The sequence below is a fragment of the Pezoporus flaviventris genome, unplaced genomic scaffold (genome assembly GCF_033815535.1).
Source record: "Pezoporus flaviventris isolate CSIRO_AGI_PZ_B2104156 unplaced genomic scaffold, CSIRO_AGI_Pfla_v1 ptg000025l, whole genome shotgun sequence".
Taxonomy (NCBI): Eukaryota; Metazoa; Chordata; class Aves; order Psittaciformes; family Psittacidae; genus Pezoporus; species Pezoporus flaviventris.
The window spans coordinates 19745871-19766618 of record NW_026892573.1 but is presented as its reverse complement, the minus strand read 5'-3'; the positions used below and the strand labels follow the sequence as shown (position 1 = coordinate 19766618).

General features: G+C 41.0%; 1 protein-coding gene across 3 annotated transcripts in view; it reads right to left on the bottom strand.

The window, feature by feature from the left end:
* Nucleotides 1-4: 4 nt before the first annotated feature.
* ALKBH8 (alkB homolog 8, tRNA methyltransferase) overlaps nt 5-20748 on the bottom strand; it is a 62734-nt gene continuing 41990 nt past the window's right edge. For all 3 annotated transcript variants that reach the window (XM_061457788.1, XM_061457787.1, XM_061457789.1), the window contains 5 exons: nt 14476-14582; nt 10883-11037; nt 9816-10081; nt 1396-1545; nt 5-712 (listed from right to left, as the gene is read on the bottom strand). In XM_061457788.1, coding sequence (XP_061313772.1) covers nt 143-712; nt 1396-1545; nt 9816-10081; nt 10883-11037; nt 14476-14582 — 1248 coding nt within the window. In that variant the 3' untranslated portion in view covers nt 5-142. The remainder of the gene's footprint in view (nt 713-1395; nt 1546-9815; nt 10082-10882; nt 11038-14475; nt 14583-20748) is intronic.

Sequence of the window (20748 nt, the reverse complement as noted above, 5' to 3'; positions counted from 1 at the left end):
TTACTGTAATTAAGTCAATAAACAATCTTTATTCTGCTATTTTAAAAGAGGTAATAGCTGCAGCCTGCATTAAAAATACCTTTCGCGTGGTAAAAACCAAACAAAACACCACATAGAGTGGAAGAAACACCACTTTTCTAGGTTACAACTTTTCTAGAACCACACACCAGTTTCCCTGATCATAGTAACTCCTTTGAACCCTCACACAATCCAGGGATCTGCACACTGCTTCCAGTTCTCCTTCACAGAACACATGGTAATAGCGGTGGAAAACAGGGCTGAGTTCTTGTGATTTCTTGGAGCCAACTGGAAACAACCCTGTATCCACGCTTTCCCCTTTCTTTTTTGAGCCACCTTTCAGGTGCCAGGGAACCAGCAAATCCTGAGAGTGAAAGGAGGTTCGATTAGTGTGAATGGGCAGTGTGGAGTCTGCTATGGGCTTTGCATCATGGCCTTTGTCCTTCAGGTCACTAAGGAGTCGGTCAGAACACACTGAGTCTTGACTGCTGCTATCAGGGAGCTGATCACTGAGTGGTCTCTGGGCCCTGCCAGTGTTAATTTCATCTTCTTTGTCTTTACTACCATTCTTTTCCTTAAGGTATTTAGACTTCTGGTTTTTGTATTCTTGTTCCATTGCCCAGACATAAATCAGTGCTGTTCCACCAGGTCTCAGAAGCCGGGCTAGTTCACGGATAGTAGCCAGTCTCCTCTCCTACAAAGGAAAAGCATAAGTATGAAGCTAGTATGTAAAAGACAGGAGAACAGAATGACAGCAAATTCTCCTTACTGTCCTCCCCAAGATATAATAAGAATTAGAGGAACTTTTTTCCACTGTAGATTTTAATTCATAGCATAATCCATCATGAGGAGCAAGCCAGGCCATTTTCCTAAGCACAAGACTAGAACTCCATAGTCTAGAAGCTTGTTACAATGGAACAGCTCCTGCCAGGAGAAGCTTACACAGCCCAGAGATATAGCAGACTAGTGAGTACTGTCCCATTTGTTTGAAGATGGGCAATGAAGGCAGAGAAAAAAAAAAACCACATACGAGATCTGCTTAATATCTGAGCTGGGAAGAACATACCTCTGATTGTCAAAGCAGAGCCCCCTTCTCTAGTGACATTAATTGTGAACAGATGAAAATAAAACACAAACACCTAGATCAAAGGGCATCTGCCAAGCAAAAGAAGAATGTGAAGTCTTAAGAAGCAGCAGCACAGCACAGCAGCGTAACTCTGCTCTGACAACTGCTTATACCAAATGCAAACCTTTGATTTCTCCTCATTTTGTTCTTCCCTTTTGCTTTCATGAGCGCAAACCAGCAGTTTTTAGTAGAATTAGTAGCTGCGTACAGCCATACAGCAGTACAACAGAGCACAGAGAGGAGTGACTTACCGCTGTTGAGAAATGGTGGATTACAGCAATCGAGATGCAGGCGTCACAAGAACCACTGCGCATTGGCACCGACAGTGCATCACAGACAAAAGCCTCCAGATTTTTCTCTCCACAAATATCCACCAGGTTTTTGCTGCGGTCACAGCCAACCTATAACAAACCGTTTCATTAGGCTTTTCGTAAGAGGATAATTACAAGACTGGAAAATGATTTTCACTTGATGCTTACAGTAATAGAGTCATCACAGTCTCCTACTGAGGTAACACAGTTTAAAATAAAAACAAGAGCAAGTGTGAGAAAATGGCTTTAAGAGGCATATATAATTCCCAGGTATGGGCAATTAAACATTGATGCTTTAAAACAAAGGTGGCAGACTGGGTATTAGCTCATTGTAGCACCCTGATTTTGAACCAGCTTAAGACAAAACAGGTTTCAACCCAACTTCTCAAAGCTGTCTCCTAAGGTATCCTGAAACCAGCAAAACAAGAGGTGACCTAAACTCAGCATTTTCTTTTCCTTCCAGTTGCCCTTTGTAACCTGACAACATCTGAAACAGCCAAATACTGAATTCACAAAAGCTGTATGTGCAACTTCAGAGGACAATCTGGTGACTTTGGTGGCATCACTGCAGTATGTGGCACAGTTTCACCATTTCAGTATAAGTAAAGAAGTGCTCAGGTACAGCCCTGTTTGCCTCAATATCACAACCCACAAAGACATAAGCACAGTATCATTTTCTGAGGTTCTGTACAGCCGCAGACAAGTGACCCCTAGAAACCTCTCCAGAACAACTCATAAAACATCCCCCCCCCCCCCCCCCCCCCCTTGAACCTGGACAGTGTCCAGTTCAAAGATGGTGAGAAAGTTTTTTTACATGTTTGCATAAATCCACTACATCCAAACTGAACAAAGAGTGGGGTACATACCACCCTCATTTTCATTCCCGTCATACACAATGAATACTCAAACGAAAGCCCTGCTAACGAGATGTATACTGAACTCAGCTTGCATGAGAATATTAAATTTATTTTTGTTTTCAATGATCAGCAACAGGCAGACAGCAGAAAACAGATTCAGAATCCTAAATATTTACTGATGACAATGTTTACTGCATTTGACACAGAAAGAATACTTGATGCAAGAAGAATAGCAAACAACTTCATAACATCCTTCCAGTATCTGAAGGGGGCCTACAAGGATGCTGTGAGGGACTCTTCATTAGGGACTGTAGTGATAGGACAAGGGGTAATGGGTTAAAACTTAAAATGGGGGAAGTTTAGACTGGATATGAGGAAGAAATTCTTTACTGTAAGGGTGGTGAGGCACTGGAATGGCTTGCTCAGGGAAGTTGTGAATGCTCCATCCCTGGCGGTGTTCAAGGCCAGGTTGGACAGAGCCTTGGGTGACATGGTTTAGCGTGAGGTGTCCCTGCCCATGGCAGGGGGGGTTGGAACTAGATGATCTCAAGGTCCTTTCCAACCCTAACTATTCTATGGTTCTATGATTCCAACTTGCTCTGGTAAATCAAGCCAGGAGGGACAACAGTACTACTAAAATAAAAATTCTGGTTTGCAATGATTAATGAAAATATGTTTATTTTCCATTATAACTTTTCATGTTACCAGTCCAAATCATTTTAGCTTTTAGTCTTCCATCACAGTTTTGAAGAGAACCAGGATTCTGTTCCAGTCATATCTCCTGAAACCTTCCAGGTGAGCTGCTTTCTAGTCAGGTCCCTGACTTCTGGTCCAAAGTAAATGAAACAGTTGTGAAAATGCCAACCTGACAATCCAAGATAATCCTCCACAAAAGCAGTACTATGAATATGCACATATTGTCCTGCCAATTAGCATTAAACACACCTGGTAAGATCAATCCTAGCATTGCCTTCTTCCCATTTATTCCTTGGCTTCTCTGTGTTTACTGAAGCACTGAGCAAGTAGTGTCATTTATGAATTAAAAAAAGGATACTCTTGTTTACTTGGAAGAAAACATAAATCCATGTCATTTCACACTGGAAGCCAACTGAGGCATCTTTTAATTACTCTCATCATGGAATGGGATTTAGGTGACAACTTGCATGTAGAGATTCCACACCTCATTACCAGTGCCTTCAACTACTTCAGCAATTAAGACATTAGCATTCAGTATTTAATAAAACTCAAAGGACCGAAATCACTGCTGGCACAAGGCAGAGGAATACCTGCAACTTCCGCTAACAACAAGCTTTCCCACAAAGAATTGCTTTGGCCCTGTGCATCTATAGTAAAAGCAGGCTGGATAAGGGAACTCAATTATCCCCTCCCAAAATGACCTTGAAAAGGACTACACTGTATGTTGATGAAATCCAGTGAACTGAGAATGAGAACAAAGGCATGACTGCCAGAACGTGAGCTCCTCATTTGCATCTGAATTATATCAAATAATTACAAAGTCAGGCTTACTTGTATTGTCAGACTTATTAAAGTGATGCTGCATCCAAAGCAAAAAGATTCTGTTTCATGATGAAAATGGTGATCTTAAAATGGATTACTTTGAACACTCAGCTGCTCTAAAATAGGCATATTAGGCTAAAACTTAGCATAGTTTTAATGTAAACATCATAATAGGTGCTATGCATATATGCATAAGTGCTAAACACAAGGAGTCACTGCAGATCTGCCTGGTGCTGAAGCTAAGCAAATGTAACATCCTCACTAGAATTATCTCTGAATATTTTAAAAGAATTATCACCACATTCCTGTATTTTCTAGTTTACAAGAAACATGCATTTATTAAAACACAAAATACATTGGTTTCAGTCACTTAGAAAACAAACTAGCACAAAGCAGCTAACTTTGGTGGTGCAGTGCCAACTTACAGCTGGAAAATGAGCCTGTGATTCTTACGAGTACACAAAACTGGGGCATAGACCCTAAACTCAGCTTTTTACAACTGCTACTGATTTCTGCATTCTGAAGCTCACAGAAGCTCTGATGTGATGAAGCTTCATTTACAGAAAACAGTTCAAGGGACTTTTTTAATTTAGAACAGACTTATTTTTATCTAATTAAACATGTAATCAAAACTTTATTTTTTTAATCTCAAAATACAACTGAAATGCTTTAATTTTTGCCAGTTTGTAACTCTGATGTTGATGCTCAGCACAGGATAGTGTTGAAGAGTGGAGGAAGGTAGACAATTTTTGTTAGTTCATTGTCCAAAACCAACAGAATCAAGTACCATCTCCTGGTCAGCCATACATTTTAAGGTTCCCTGTTTCTTACTATCTGTGAGTCCTCTCAATCATTCCTTATACCTATTTTCCAAATTATATATAATTATACCTGTTTTCCTTATCTCAGTTTTCCAAATCAAATTCCTTGTTCAACCCCCCTGATTTCTTACGTGTATCTCAAATAGCACTGTTTACTATTCAGCTGAATCTACTTTTTTAGCGGGTCCACCTCCCCATTAACTTGCTCTATACCTTTTAGTATTTCCCCAAAGGGGGGTGGCTTCCCATGTTTCTTGTCATTTACTCCAGGCAGCCATTCCCACATCCCTGCCTTTTTGGGGAGTACCTCCATCCCTCTCTTCGCTGCTTTTTTGTGATGTGGATAATGGCTTACAGGAGCTCCAGAGTGGCCACTGGTACTGGGGCTCAAAATCCACTTACAATGAAAGTCAGTGCCTGAAACCCCTGTTAAAAATGTACCTGGGTAAACACTTACTACACCCAACTCTTGTATCAACTTTTAAGTCAGGAAATCTGTACTAGTATGGAGGCCTGTCACTCTGCATCTATAACCCCATCAAACACAAAACTTATAGAAAAGGCAAAAGCATGTCGTCATCCTGGCATACAGCACTCCCTCCTTAGGGTGGTGGGTAACACAAACCTTTAGATTAACAAGCATCAAAAAAGACCAAGATACAAAGAGGATAAGGGAAGGGAGAAACAAACATAGCACCTGTGGTTTGAGTTTGTAGCAGCTCTATACTGACTTCCTGAGAATGGGATAACGCAAGCAGATACCCCATCCTGCTCCTTTGCATTCCCAGGCACTTTCACCTCCACCATTTCATCCAGGAGTAGCTAAACTAAGTTTCATATAATCTCTCTCATGCAGTGGTTTGGAATAGATCATTAGGGGGCAAAAGGCACCAAATAGTTTGCTTTGTAATGGTGCTGCAGATCTGCAAGAGCTAAATCCTTTTGCAAGATTAAATAAAAGACCTTAAAAAGGTCAGTGCTGCCCACCATGATATATTTTTTTCCCTACATTATCTCATTATAACTAACTCTACCTTGTAGAATTAGTTCATTTAAGTATCTGGAAACTTGATTGATTCAGCACATTAGAAACTGATGAAGAAAATGACATTTAATTCTGAAATCCAGCCACCAAATGGAATTCTGTGGCTCCCTGGAGAAACACCTCAGCTATAACTAATAGCATGAGAGCCTTAAGGAATCAAATTACATTCCAGCAAACACAGATATACGTAGAAAAAGAGACACCAGCACAGCCACAGCAAGACAAACGAATCTGCTTGCTCCAGTTGGTCTGAGTCAGGCCTTTAGCATTCCTTTCACGTAGTGTTTTGCTTTGCAATTGCATACAGTCAGGGCGCCTGTGGAACTGCTATGGCTAAAACCTGAAGTTCATTTCTCAATAATAAAGCATCAGAACAAAGCTGAGCAATTCAGTGTTCATTCTGGTTTTGTGCTGCTGTTGCCCAGTTCCTTCTGAGCAATTTTTCCACATCTTCCATCATTTTAACAGCTCCAATTTATTGAGAGAAAAGGGCAGGAAAGGTTCTGCTTTGCCCTCTGATCCCTAAGAGCAAGTGAACTTGCTCCAGGTGTACCTTTACCAAATAGTTTTGTCCTTCCTGCTTTTTACTCACTACTACTAACTCGTTTGGATAGGAATCTGCTCTCAGTCAACAGGGACCCAGTGACACTAAAACCCCCAACACTGCGCAACCATACTATAGCAAATATTCACCTTCCCTCTTCCCCACAGCCTGACACAATCAAACCTGCACACAGTTCCAGTGGATCCCAGTTTAGTACAATAATGCAGAAAACAAAGATGCATATCTCACAGCAAAAGGGTGTCTTACAAGGTCATGTGAAATACAAGCTACATTACTGATTACCATCAAATGACACACATTACAGACAGAAATGTCTGTATTAAAGCAAACCATTTTGGTTCCTGCAACGCCATCACTTTTATTCCTAGCATCAGTACTCTGACAACAAAGAGTAATTTCTTTATATAGATAAAGAAAAAATACCTACCCAATGGCATTTTAAGTTGTAACTGGATTTCCCACCAGTCTACAAGTTCAATTAAAAACGTAAACCACAAAACTGGAAAGCTTCAATGTCCTTCACTCACACCCTGGCTCTGTAAGGGTGCTGAATGTTCCTGTGGGGATTTACACATCACCACACCTACCTGAAGGCTGGAAACTGGGAGACAGACCTAAAGCTCATAAAAATTGATGAGATATATTGCAATGACATCAACTGCCTTGGGAATGAAACCCTTGTGGTGATGAGGGGATCGATAAGGCTGAACCTTAGCATTCTGTAAAAGCCTTGCTTATAGATATGAATATTAATCACTTAAATTCACTTAAGTATAAAATAACTTAAATAAAGTGTTAAAACAATTTCCTAAATGTGGTTGGATGGGAATGGGATTGTATAAAAGCAACCACAAAACCATTTTTCTCTTTTGCATTCACTCAAATAATAAAACAGCTGGATATGACAGAAAAAAGAAAAAGTAATCTGAAACTTTATTAAATTCAATCTTTCTCCAGTCTTTGTCCTAATTACATCAGACTTTGATACCATCCTCACTCAATCTGAATTTGTCATGAAATTGCTGCTCTTTCACTGTGTCAGATAAATGCAGCCATTACAGTGCTGTCATTTTCATTGAGCATAGATGGACTTAACGTGCATTTCATTGTCACACAACAATACTCGAGTAGATCAGGCTATGTGTAATCATCCAAAGAAACTGAAGCAAATACAATAGTATAGGCCACAGTGGAGACATTTTCAGACACTGCCTGAAGATGAAAACCATCAAACGAGCTACCTTAGCTTTGATCTACTATCATTAGTGCTGCTGCTTAAAGTATCCTATCTAAAAAAGTATAGTAGCCTTTAGAGCACATTGCTTGCCTCCAGGAAGTACGTGCCTCAAGTTTTCAGTATTTCTGAGTCAAAACACACAGAGCTACATAGCTATACCAACAGTGCTCTTCCCACCCCTAAATAACTCCTAATTTCACAGCCCTGCTTTATTGCTTCTTTCCCAGCGGGGCCCAGGCTAAGAGCTCCAGTGCACTGTGCATAAAAACTTACCAAGAGCCACAGCAACTGCTGTGAGGGAAAGGCTGCAGTACTTAAATTTCTCCCTGGATTTTATGCCCCCAAGTAAAGAGGAGTAAATGAGGGAGGAAACCAACGCTCTGCTTCTAGGGAGAACTACTCTTATCCCATCAGTTTACCTAATATACAAAGCTTGTTCTGTAACCCCTCACCCTCAGGTCTATGCACAGCCCACAGTAAATGGAAATAACACAGTCCCCTTCTTGAGATACCTTGTCAAAAGCTTAAAATATCTGTAACAACAATACAGATGCACTCTTCTTTAACCACGCTTTGGCTGACACATAAAAATAAATATAGTAAAAAGAAGGAGTCACATCCATCCTCCTGAGACTCGGTGCTGGCTTGCAGATGAAAACAAGCAAATGCAACGTCTAGACTCTAGCTCCAACTAAGAACAACTCACTGTCACCAGCAGGAAATAAAACATCAAGGAAGGCCAACTGAATGAAGCTATTCCCAGATCCTGTTTTTAAAACTGCCTCAACTGCTTCTTCAAGTTTACTCCCTTTCACTGTTACTTTTCACGTTTTGGATTTCTCCTGCAGGTACCTATGAAATGAGGTAAACTCCTAAAGTAACAGAGGAGAGGAGCTGCTTTTCCTCTGACTGCCAGTAGGTCTTTCTTTCCTTTAGCTGGTTAACAGTGGGCTCCCAAAACAGACTGGTGCTGGTGATTTCTGAACACAACATCTTGCAGATTTCACCTTAAAAACCCACCACAAACCTACACAACAGCATTTTACTAAATTCATTCTAGGACCTGGTAACCTTCATGGTACCGTGATAAACATTTCTCCTCTCTAGTTAGGTTTGCTGATTTTTCTTACAGAAGAAATGAGTGAAAGAATGTACTGAACATTAATAATTATACTCAGGCTACAGCAGCCAGGCATCAGCATGCCTACTTATAATATCAGTTGATTTTGTTCTAGCTTATAAGAGTAATGGAAATAAATCCATTACCAATACAGACAAGGCTGTATTAGCCATATAAAACTTATGGTTTATAGTGGAATATAAACAGCAGGACAGAAATTCCTGAGACAGACAAACAAGTCTGACTTTTATTATTAATAATGAGTTTTGCCTTACACAGAAGTTTTCAAGCCTGGTGGATTTCAAAGTGTTTCACAGTACAAGAATGTGAAAGACTGGGGAGAGCAGATACCATAACGCAAACCTCTCAGATGTATTCTGGGTAAAAAAAAAAATTAAAAAAAAATAAAAAAATAAAAAAATTGGGAAGTTTGATCCTTGCAAAAAATTCTTTGAAATATTTGCAATAAAAACTATCTCTTGGTTCATATTTGCATGTGCTTCCTACCTCTCTGATAGGAAAGAAGTAAAACTGCTCTAAGTACAAACTGAGGCAGTGAATGTGATAGCAACATCAGCAAGAATGACATTAGAACTGTCTAAAAGTGAAGAAAGTGAGAGAAAGGCCGCAAATCCACGCTGAAGTTGAGAATCCTCCATGAATTTTATGTTGTTGTATTTACTGGGCCTACACACAGAGTCAGAGGTGGGACAGCCAAACACAACATCATTCACAGATGCCTCACCACCAGACAGAAGGCAACTGAAGAGGATATATGAAAAGTAGTGCTTCTGGAGATTTCAGGGACATGTACATTGCATTTCTCACCCACCAGTCAAGTGAAAAACTAGTTGGAAGCATTCAAACTGTTCATCCATTTTCCCTTGTAATAAGTTTAAATAACAACAACATAAAAGGCTAAAGCATCCATTACAAATTTTCAATCCAGAACACACATTACTTTTTTTTTTTTTTAAATTAACATACTTTGATCTGCAAAGCAAAAGTGGTTTTGAAAAAAGAAGGGTAATGCACATAGTGAATGGATGCGAAAACCTAACACAACTGGTAATTGGACTTGGGTTAGGAAACAGCTTTCTGTTCTGGCACTCTTCCCACAAGCTCCAACATCCTACAAATGCATGATGGAATAAACACTAGTACCAATGTAAACAAAGGACAGTAGCTACTACTTACCACGTATAAGTCCTCATTGATGCCTAGATACTTCCCATTGCCACAACCAACATCAGCCACTATTGAGCCTTTTGGTAGGGACCTGAGAAACTCTACAATTTGGGGCCACGGGCTATGCCTAGTACTGCTGAAGTGTGTGGCTATCTCTTCATACACCTTGTGTACATATTCTTGCTCCAGCTTAGAGGCCTCCATCTCACTGTGAGGAAACGAAGGTTGTACCTGGCTTTGCAGTCCTTTCTGGCTGTCACAAACAGATGGGTAAACTAGATATAGCAACAGATACACAAAAAAATACTTGGTTAAAGTGATTCCTTGTTGATTAAACTTATTTAGCAAAATAAAATTAAAAGTGAAACATTAAAATGCAAAAAATGCTTCATTCCTCCTTTACCTTTTAAAAATTTAAATGCAGGTTGAACTGCAGAAGTGTTTGATTCCTTTAGAACAAGCAGCCTGCCCACATATACCACAGGCTATTTGCAGTGATCAATCATCCCGCTACATTAACAAGGTTTATGTATGGTGCCTGTAATAACAAAGATCATGACATTGCTGCAATTCAGCCTCTGAAATTCTCTTCTGAGGGCACAAATGGACTTCAATTCCATGTAATCATTGAGAGACCTATCTCCTACATTCTGTCCTGCCCTAAAGCACTTACATGGCTCTATCACTGCAGATCTGACTGCTTCTCCTTCTTTAATGTACTTAATTTCCCAAAATTGAAGTCCTCTTCACATAAAACCAACTGAAACTGACTGGAACATGAAGAATAGTAGCTATTTCTATTCTGTTGCATTATTGCAGAACTTGAGGTCCCCACAGAAATGCAAGATACCAGGTTACTTGCCCAGCTCTGGAGCAAGCCAAATGCCTTCCTGTATAGAGCAATCACACAGATGCAAACAACTCCAATGATATAGTATGCCTAACCTCGAGCCGTTCAGGAATGGCTACCATGACTGCCAAAGCTACCCAAAGGGATAAACCGGTTGGCTAATAAAATGCTTACATATTGGCAATAAATAACAATTTTGACTTGAAGATCACCTCAAGACACTTACTGCAATTGCAAGGGCTTCTCCTCACTTTCCTGAATGTAAATGATGTCCTTGTTTCCCTTCGATTCAGCGTTAAATCTGCAGCATCAGCAGTGATTGTTCCAATTTTCTGCCCAAGCTCAGATGCTTGAATGACATCATATTTTCGGGGTGTAATCCTAAAACAAAGTAACACAAAATAAAAGAATAATTCAATTTGCATCCGGAAAAAAAAAATCCAATCCATCATTATAAGGCAGCAATTCTTACACACTGTGACATGTGTGATTATAACACTATTTAATGTATGGCTGATTTTCAATTTTCAACTTCTTCAATTTCAGATGAAAAAAAAGAGGAGCTGACAGAAACTAATGATGTTAATTAAAGTGTTATTTGATTGCAAGTAATTACATTTCCCTCCCTCCCTTCCTTTCCTTCCATAAAAGTTTGACTGTTTATTTTCCTAGAACTTATTTTTTTTAATATTTGTTTTCTACAAAAATATGTACTTGCTAAAGATAAAACACACTACTAGAAACGGTGGCTGTGGGTATAGAAGCATAGAACTGACCGAGCTCTACATTAGCAGACTGAGGTTCCTTGTTGCAAATAGGCCTCTCCAGTGAATTCTGCTTTGCAACAGAATGCCTTTTCCATTTACTGACAACAGAATATGCAAAGAATGCAGCACTCTGGGAGATTTGCTGAAATGCCTAAAGAGACAAACTCTGCTGTAGTGATTTCTTGACCAAAATCTATCAAGCAAACTGGGAACAGAGGTGCTTAAGCTACTTTGGGATGTGGCATGGATCTTAATGGAACAGAAAAGCAGTTTGCGGGCCAAAATTCACGGGACAAAAGTGATTTGGAACTTTCCTGGGGTGACAAAAGTTTCAAATAATTTTATTAAAAATTTTACATAAAAGTACCAAACCCAGGAATTTTTAATAGCTCTACAAATGAATCTCAAAATTGAGAAAACGGAAAAGACAAAGTACAGTGTGAAACAGAACATGAGAGAAGAGAAACAGCTGCACCCACATGTAGCTTCTCATCACTTGCACATGGGAAAAAGTAGATACTGTCGGAACAAAACGAAAACTCATCAGGGAAACAGCACCTCAAAGCTGTTACTGTCACACTGAAGCACTTCTTGAACTTAAGTCATCAAGGAGACTAATGCTGAAGTTTCCTCAAGAAAAAACATCTCAAAGGAACCGGCCTCTCAGTGGTACAAAGTACCTGACCCCCAACAGGACAAGCTCTCACTATAAAACTGACTTCCACATTGGTTAGCCAAGTTTAACCCTTATAGGTTGAGCCAAAAGGGAAGTTGGGGCATGGTGAAAGTGTCTTTATATCTTTTAATAAAGCAGAGCACTTATTTCTCTTATTTCTCCTGGAACCTTTCTGCAGGTCACATGAAGCTGCTCTCCAGTGGCTGTACTTAACCAAAAAGAAAGATCCAAATGCTGAAAGGCAGCCTGCAGCCTGATCAGCATGCCTGTACTCTGCTGTAAGCCGTCTTTCCTACTGCAGGGAAACTGATCTCTAGCCCAGCCACAGGGAGAAAGTGTGCAGGTCTTTTCTGTCTGGAAATCAGGGAGCAGCATATTGATGCTCCATCTAGATGGTGCAAAAGGGAGACATGGAGCAGCCCCAAGAATGGAAATCTCCCAAAGTCAGCCATGGAAAGGATGGGATCTAATAAAGAATTGCCTTGTTCATGGCAGATAATGAAGCTATGATGAAATAATCAGCTGAGGATGCCCAAAACTCCCTCTACAGAACTTCAAATACTGAGTTTGCAGGTTCCCTATTCTCCAGAATAATTCCAAAACTGAATCTTTTGTTCTCCAACTGGACTCCTGAGGAGCAGATAAAAGGCATCACAAGTGATCTTAAATACATCCTGACATTATGTGTGCAAGTGAATTCATTGTACTCGCTGGATGATTAATCTTGTGGATTACAATAGGATGCCTCACGGCATGATGGAAAGCTTACTTCAGCTGAGTATATTGACACATTATTGCTTTTAAAAACATACAGAAAAGCTACTTTTAGGAAAGGTTGATTAGCACTGGGACAGGAACTTACACGAGTAGAAAGATCTGGGATCATCATTTTAACTCTAGTTTATGTCACTGGTTCTCAAAAGACAACTACCACTTGAAGGCACAAGTAATGATCTCATTCCATTTGTTAGAAGGCAGGTTATACTACCACAACTTGAAAAACTGCTGGCAAGTATTGCAAGTGCTCTGCATGAATCTTTCCTTCTCCTGGAAGTTTGGCTGTCCAGGGCCAGCTTAGGAATAGCGGACCTGGTGGCCTTGGAGAAAGCTCTTGTGAGGACAGCCAGGGGCCTTAAGCAACGGCCACCCCTCCTTTCCCTTGAGCTGCTTTTAAACAGAGGCTGTCTTGCTGGGCCACCCCCAACCACAGCTCTGTCTGTGCGCAGCCACTGCCTCACTCACCTCCAGGCTGACATCCCAGCCTGGCCCCAGAGAGCTGCCTGATGCCCAGGGCTGGGGACTGGCCCCCAGCTTCCCTGGCAACAGCAATGAGGTGGAAACTGCACCAAGTTCTCAGAGTTGCAAATGACCTTTCCAAAAGGCAACTGAAAGTATTTGACAGGACAAAATAAGTAGCTTATAACACTGATATCAGTGTTCAGTCTTGTATACCAAAAAACAAAGGACTTCACTGCCTTGTGCATCTATAACAACGCACATCACAAGGACCACTTGCTTTTTACAGGTATTTCATTTAATGAGGGAATATACAGGTGGTATAAGCCTTCATATTCACCCTTCTTCACAATACAAATTAACCAGCAAAATTAAAAGGCAGAAAATCTTCTGCCAATAAAAGGATTTGGTGTTTCATTTACACAGAATGTAATTAGTGTCTCCAATTGACTGCTGCATTCAGTGACAGCTTGGGTCAAACAAAGGAAGAAACATTTACCATGGGCATTTGTGTCCAACATGATGGTTTCTATACTCTCCTGAAGTACACTGCTGTCACTCACAGAGCTTGCCAAGGTTTTAGCCTTTTTGCCAATGTCAGCACTCCTACTGTAGGTAGCTCCCAGTGCTGCATGATTTAAAAAGCATGTATTTAAACTCTACAATAAGCAAAGCCTCAAGACATATTTTAAAAAACCCAAACATGCTCAGTACAATACAGCCTTATCAGTAATTAAAAGCGTCCCTAAAGCAGCCTTTCTCTAAAGCCTTTGGCATACCTGATCCAACAGCAAAAGCTGTGGGCTGAAAAGAAAGAAAGGAAATGGTAAAGTTAATTGCACTGCAATCAATTCTTTGCCAGCTCAGACTCATTGAGTACTTTCACAATGCAGATGTGAGAGCAATTTCTGAGCAAAACTTTACTTGTGACAGCAGCAGAAAACTGCATCTCAGGGACTGACAATTAACTTCCTAAAATCCACAATTTTCTCAGTTTAACCTGAGCAGAGGAATGAATTTGTACATTTATTATAAAATTTTACTTGATTTCTTTCAGAGCAATTTAAAAACCAGTGTCATTAACAAAGCAAAGGACATGTACTATTCTACTATCAGCAATGCAAGGACTCTTACACATACCCATGTGTCCACAGGTATCGGGATTCTCCAGCCATCACCAATAAGCTGCATCGGGGAAGCATAATTGCCACTGTATGGCCATCAGGGTGTTTGAAATCCATCACAATCTAAAAAGAAACAAAACCAGCCACCATGAACAAGCATGACCTACAGAGCTTCATATACATGCCAGGCATTCACAAATCCTAGCTTTGTCTCTTTAACATGTTCATCAGAATATTGCTGTGAAACAGATACATATTTCCTAAGGATGCAAAAATCTCTAGGTTTCTATGCATAAGATCTCTCCTTTTCAGCACTGTGTTAAAAAATCTGAGACAGTCACAAATACATGTCTACAGGTAATTAAAATTCTCAATTTTTTTTTTACAGTAATAAGTTTCCTTGTGAGTACACAGTAGCATCGTTTAACCTCTGTGTGTACCATATACCTGTGAGGGAGGAAAGGATTACTACCCCTCAGCTAAAGGCAACTGCATCAAAGGAAAAAAGGGTTCATTTGCTGTAACTCAGACACCTGAAAGGTAGGTACCTGGGCTAAGGCAGTCAGCTGCTTTTTGTTAAGTCTATGCAGAGAGACAAGCATCTCCCCAGTGACTCATCCTAGTCTAAAATGTAGAGCTAAATGAAGTGGAGTGACCCTTATGCCCTCTGGAAATGCCTATCCATTCACAGCAGATTGAGCTCAGACAACTAACCCAGTGTGGATGCTTAACATTCAGATTACCAGGAATGGGTGTGAGAAGTAATTTCCAACCTGCCTACATTCTTGGAGGTTTACAGCACAGCAAGCACATGCAGTCTCCCAAGATCCTAAGATGCCAACTACCAGACCATCCTTTTATTATTTGCCACCCAGCTTCTAGTGATGGCAATATACCAAGGTAACACTTTCAGCTTTATTCCAATTTCACAGCCCAGATGGCAGTGCTACATTTTGCTTCTGCTTGGGCTAGGAATGTTATCCTTTCACATTTCCCAAATGAGAGAAACTCTTGCTGTGGAAAATAATAAACACACCAAGCAAGTTACAGAAGACTTACCATAAAAGAAAACTAGTCAAAACCTATTCAAGTCAGCAGTTCCAGCTACACTGGAGAATCAACACCATGAAAGTGCTGCCACCTGACTTGTAACCTACTAAGTTTACAATTTAAAAACAGACTTACTATACTATGCCAGACTGAAATAAATTAAGCAGCTCTGCTCCTGCATACAGATGCTTTTAACAAAGACAAAGCATTGGTGTAATGATTCAGCACAAAAACCCAGCAAGACAGAGACTGAATAAGCAAGACTTTTAAACACTAAAAATTACCACTTCCAACATTCACTATTTAATGCTGTACACACCGAAGCAAACTACAATGGCATTTACATTTTTAGGGAAAAAAAAACAACAAAAACCAAACCCTATTTACGCCTGTAATACCACCCACACAGAGTGACACAGCTTCTCCTGTTGAGCTATCTAAATTTAAGGCAAGAAATGACGAGGGTGATAAACAGTGGGGCTGAAAGGGGAAGAGAGATGGGAAAACAGGAATAAAGCCTACCTATAAGCTCTGATTAATGATTATGAAACACTTCAATAGTTACATAAATAGATGAATGGCAGCCACTTGCTAATATACTCTTCCCCTTGCACTTCATAATTTCTTCAAGGTATTCTCCAAGAAGCATGGGGTGAAGGAGGAGAAAATACAGTGGCTCCACAGATCTGATGAAGAGGCTGTCCCATAAGGCACGACTAAGTGCAAGCCTCTGTAAAAAGATGTAGCTATCTGGCAACGCAAAGAAACTAGAAGGTAACCAATCAACACCAGAACATAATGAAAGAAAAAGCATGAAAAGGAAAGAAGCGGGGAGTGAAGAGGTTGGATGAAATGGGTGAGATGATATCTCAGCCTGTCTTTTGCCTTCCCGGCTCACTGCTGTTGGGGGACAAGTGTGAGGGGACAAGTGTGAGGGGACAATATAGACTGGGTTCTTCAGAATAACCTGAACATGAGACTGAACAATTCCTTCCTGGAAGCTCAGTCACCCTACTGTCCCTCTTTCTGGGTCAGTAGTAGCTACAAAGCTCTGTTCTTGCAGATGTTGCTCAGGAACCGCACTTTCTCAAAGAGTCATTGAGGAGACTTCTGTGAGGTTCCCTACACTTCCAGTCCCCACCTTCCCACAGTGCCCACATGAGGACCTTGCTCCCTTTCATTTCTGCACGCCAGGCTGGGGACGCTACATGAAGCAGTGGGAAACAGTTCCTCCAGCTCCCCTGCCTTCTCTGCAGCTTTACCTCACACATCTCCAATTCCTTTTCCTCCATCAACTGCACGGCCTCAGAGTCTCTTTACAGAAGATGCTCCTCAAATCCTGTCCTGTTAACACCATGTATCCAAACCAGCAGAAGTTCAGAGTGCACTGTAACAAGTAGCATGTTGGGAATGAGAGGCCACAAAACTATCCTTGGTAGTTGGATTTTCAGGCAAAAGTGGCAGGAAAATAGACAGTAAAAAAAAAAATGTCCTCCTGGCTGAATTTCAGCTGCACTAAGCCAACAAGAAATACACTAAATAATCTCCTGCTTTTCAACCTCAAATTCTGCACCATAATAAATTTTATTTAAGTAACATCTGGCAAGTCTCATCCACACCAGCACAGGATCCCAGCACTGTCGCTCCTCCCTGCTTTTCTGTGGAGGTAAAGCTTCTGCACTATTATCTCACATTGTGGCTGCTCCCCCTCGAAATGAACTTCATCCTTATGACAAATACTGATGTTTTGGGGAGGAAAATATAAATAAAGGATTCATGTACTTGCAGATGGGCAATGACATTAAGTAATGAGCAGTTATTAGACCAGTCAAAAATCGAAAGGATTCAACACTGTCCAACATGACATCCTTGTCTCTAAATTGCAGAGACATCAATTTGATAGGCTGACCACTCAGTGGATAAAGAACTGGCTGGATGGCCGCACGCAAAGAGCTGTTGTCAATGGCTCAATGTCCGGCTGGAGACTGATGCAAAAGGTTAACAAATGTACAGGGGGGTTAGGGTTGAGCCACTTGTTTTACAGTGTTACTGCTTGCTCATGCTTATGTACATGGTATTTGCAATGTACAAGGGGATAGGTCAAACCGCTTACTTAACAATGTTACTGCTTGCTCATGCTTATCATGCAACGTACAACGGATCAGGACACTTGCTTAATAATATCATTGCTCACTCATGATTATGCTAGGACAAGACATAAGGACATAGCTATTGTCAAGAAGTAGGGACCATGTCTTGATTCCCATCCTTTGAACGCCTTCGTGTATGCTAGAACTAGATATAAAGACATAGCTATTGTTAAGAAGTGGGGACCGTGACTTGTTTCCAGTCTTTTGGATGCCTAGGCCAGCTGAAATTGGCTCTGCACTTTGGACAAAGACCAAGCCTCCAGGGAGCATGTGTAATAACCAGAGGTGAAAAGTTCAGGCTCGAGGACGACTCATTTACTTCATCTTGAGAACTTCACTCATGACCACTAGGAGGCACTGCACAGGCACAAAGGACTTAGCTCATTATAATGCAAAGCAGGAATAGGACATGAATATGTATAGGCGTGTTGTGCAACCTCATGCATATGCATAACTTTAGAGGATAAATGTAAAGGAGAAACAACGCTGAGGTGCACAAGCCTTTGGAGGAGCTATTCCCCATGCGCCTCAGTGCTGAATAAAGCATACCTACTTTACAACTTTAACGAGTTGCAGAGTCTATCCGCACATCAGAGACCAGTAATGCGTGGTGCTCCTCAGTGATCAGTGTTGGGACCGGTCTTGTTCAACATCTTTGTCGCTGACATGGACAGTGGGATTGAGTGCGCCCTCAGCAAGTTTGCCGATGACACCAAGCTGTGTGGTTCAGTTGATACGCTGGGGGGAAGGAATGCCATCCAGAGGGACCTTGACATGCTTGTGAGGTGGGCTGATGCCAACCTTATGAAGTTTAACCATGCCACGTGCAAGGTCCTACACCTGGGTCAGAGCAATCCCAGGCACAGCTACAGGTTGGGCAGAGAAGAGATTCAGAGCAGCCCTGCGGAGAAGGACTTGGGGGTGTTGGTTGATGAGAAAATGAACATGAGCCAGCTTCGATGTGCACTCACAGCCCAGAAAGCCAACCGTATCCTGGGCTGCATCAAAAGGAGCGTGACCAGCAGGTCAAAGGAGGTGATCCTGCCCCTTTACTCTGCTCTTGTGAGACCTCATTTGGAGTATTGTGTGCAGTTCTGGTGTCCTCAACATAAAAAGGACATGGAACTGTTGGAACAAGTCCAGAGGAGGGCCACAAGGATGATCAGGGGACTGGAGCACCTCCCGTAGGAAGACAGGCTGAGGAAGTTGGGGCTGTTCAGCCTGGAGAAGAGAAGGTTGCATGGAGACCTCATAGCAGCCTTCCAGTATCTGAAAGGGGTCTATAAGAGTGCTGGCGAGGGACTCTTCATTAGGATCTGAAGTGACAGGACAAGGGGTAATGGGTTAAAACTTAAACAGGGGAAGTTTAGATTGGATATGAGGAAAAAGTTCTTTACTGTAAGGGTGGTGAGGCACTGGAATGGGTTGCCCAGGGAGGCTGTGAATGCTCCATCCCTGCCAGTGTTCAAGGCCAGGTTGGACAGAGCCTTGGGTGACATGGTTTAGTGTGAGGTGTCCCTGCCATGACAAGGGGGTTGGAATAAGATGATCTTAAGGTCGTTTCCAACCCTAACTATTCTATCATTCTAAATTTCACAGTTTTTGTATTAGCAATAAATTTGATATTGCAATTCAGACAGAGAATCAAATTTTAGAAACCCACTGTGAACATCTGAAGACAATTAGTGCAATTCCTGTGCTTCGTTCCTTTTCCTAGGAACTTGAATGACTAAATCAAGTGCACTTGAATGATTAAAAAAAACCCAAGCAAGAGTACTTCTCCTATGCTTTGCTTACAGTAAAGAACATTTAACTCAGAAGGGGTTTGGAAGAACTCGGTTCGTATCTCTGACAAGCCTATTACTGAATGAAGCAGATAATGTTCCCACACTCCTGTATGTGTGTTTATCACAGAATCATAGAAGAATCAACCAGGTTGGAAAAGACTTTTAAGATCATCAAGTTCAACCATTATTCCAGGACTGCCAAGTCCACCACTAAACAATGTCACTAAAGGCCTCGTCTACGCAGTTTGTGAACACTTCTATGGACAGTGATTCCATCACTGCCCTGGGCAGCCTGCTCCAACTCCTGAGCACCCTCTGTGAAGAAATTTTTCCTAATATCCAATCTAATCCTCCCATGGCACAGCTTGAGGCAGAACATTCTAAATTGTCATTGTCACACACACACAAAAAAAGTTTAACGTATTTGGTCCTCTTTTTAATTTACTAAGGACTCACAATCAATAAAGCAACTCTGCCACTGCTGAATCAATCTCTTCATGACAGTTTTGCTCCATAGGAGATATTTCCAATTACTATTTTCAGTTTTACCCATTTTCTTTTTCCTCTCAGATAGCAGAGTCAATAAAGATCAAATCTCCAGCTAGCCCATGGCACATCACCAGGGATTGCATTCAAAAAACAAAAATAGAGGATGCTTTTATCTTATACAACTTTTACCTTCTTTCTCAGTACTGTGGAAAAAGAGTGTCTCTAAACATACCAAAAAAAACCATAAAAGAAACAAACAGCTAATACCTACTTGTGGTTTTAAATTACTTGTCATGATGCCAGGTTATTTAAGAGAGAGTGTTCATGACAAGGGAGCACATGAAGCAGTAAACAGCTTTCAAGGATGGCTAAACATCAAAGCAAAGGGACACCCACATGCCGAACACTGGCATAAAATACAGCGAAGCACAAGAGCTAGGGAAGAATCCAGTTTAAAAGGAAAAGGAAAGAAAGTATGCTTTCCCTCAGGAAATGAGAAGTCTGCATCACCTTTCAGTGCAATGGCACTACACTTCATGAAAGAGCAGGAGGATGGAGATGAAGAACTCGTCTATCAAATAAGCAACGATCCAAAGACAAAATGGCAGTAATGCAGTGGGGCTGGCAGGACAGTGTCAGTAACGATTTTGCTGCCACAGCGTGCAATGACAGCATTGTTTCATCAGACTTTGTCTCTGATGCAATTTTCGCTTGCTGTTAATAGACCGACTTGGACGAAACATACTCTAACGCTAAGAAAAAAAAAAAAAAAAGAACAATGTGGAATGCTTATTAAGTATTCCTGACATTATT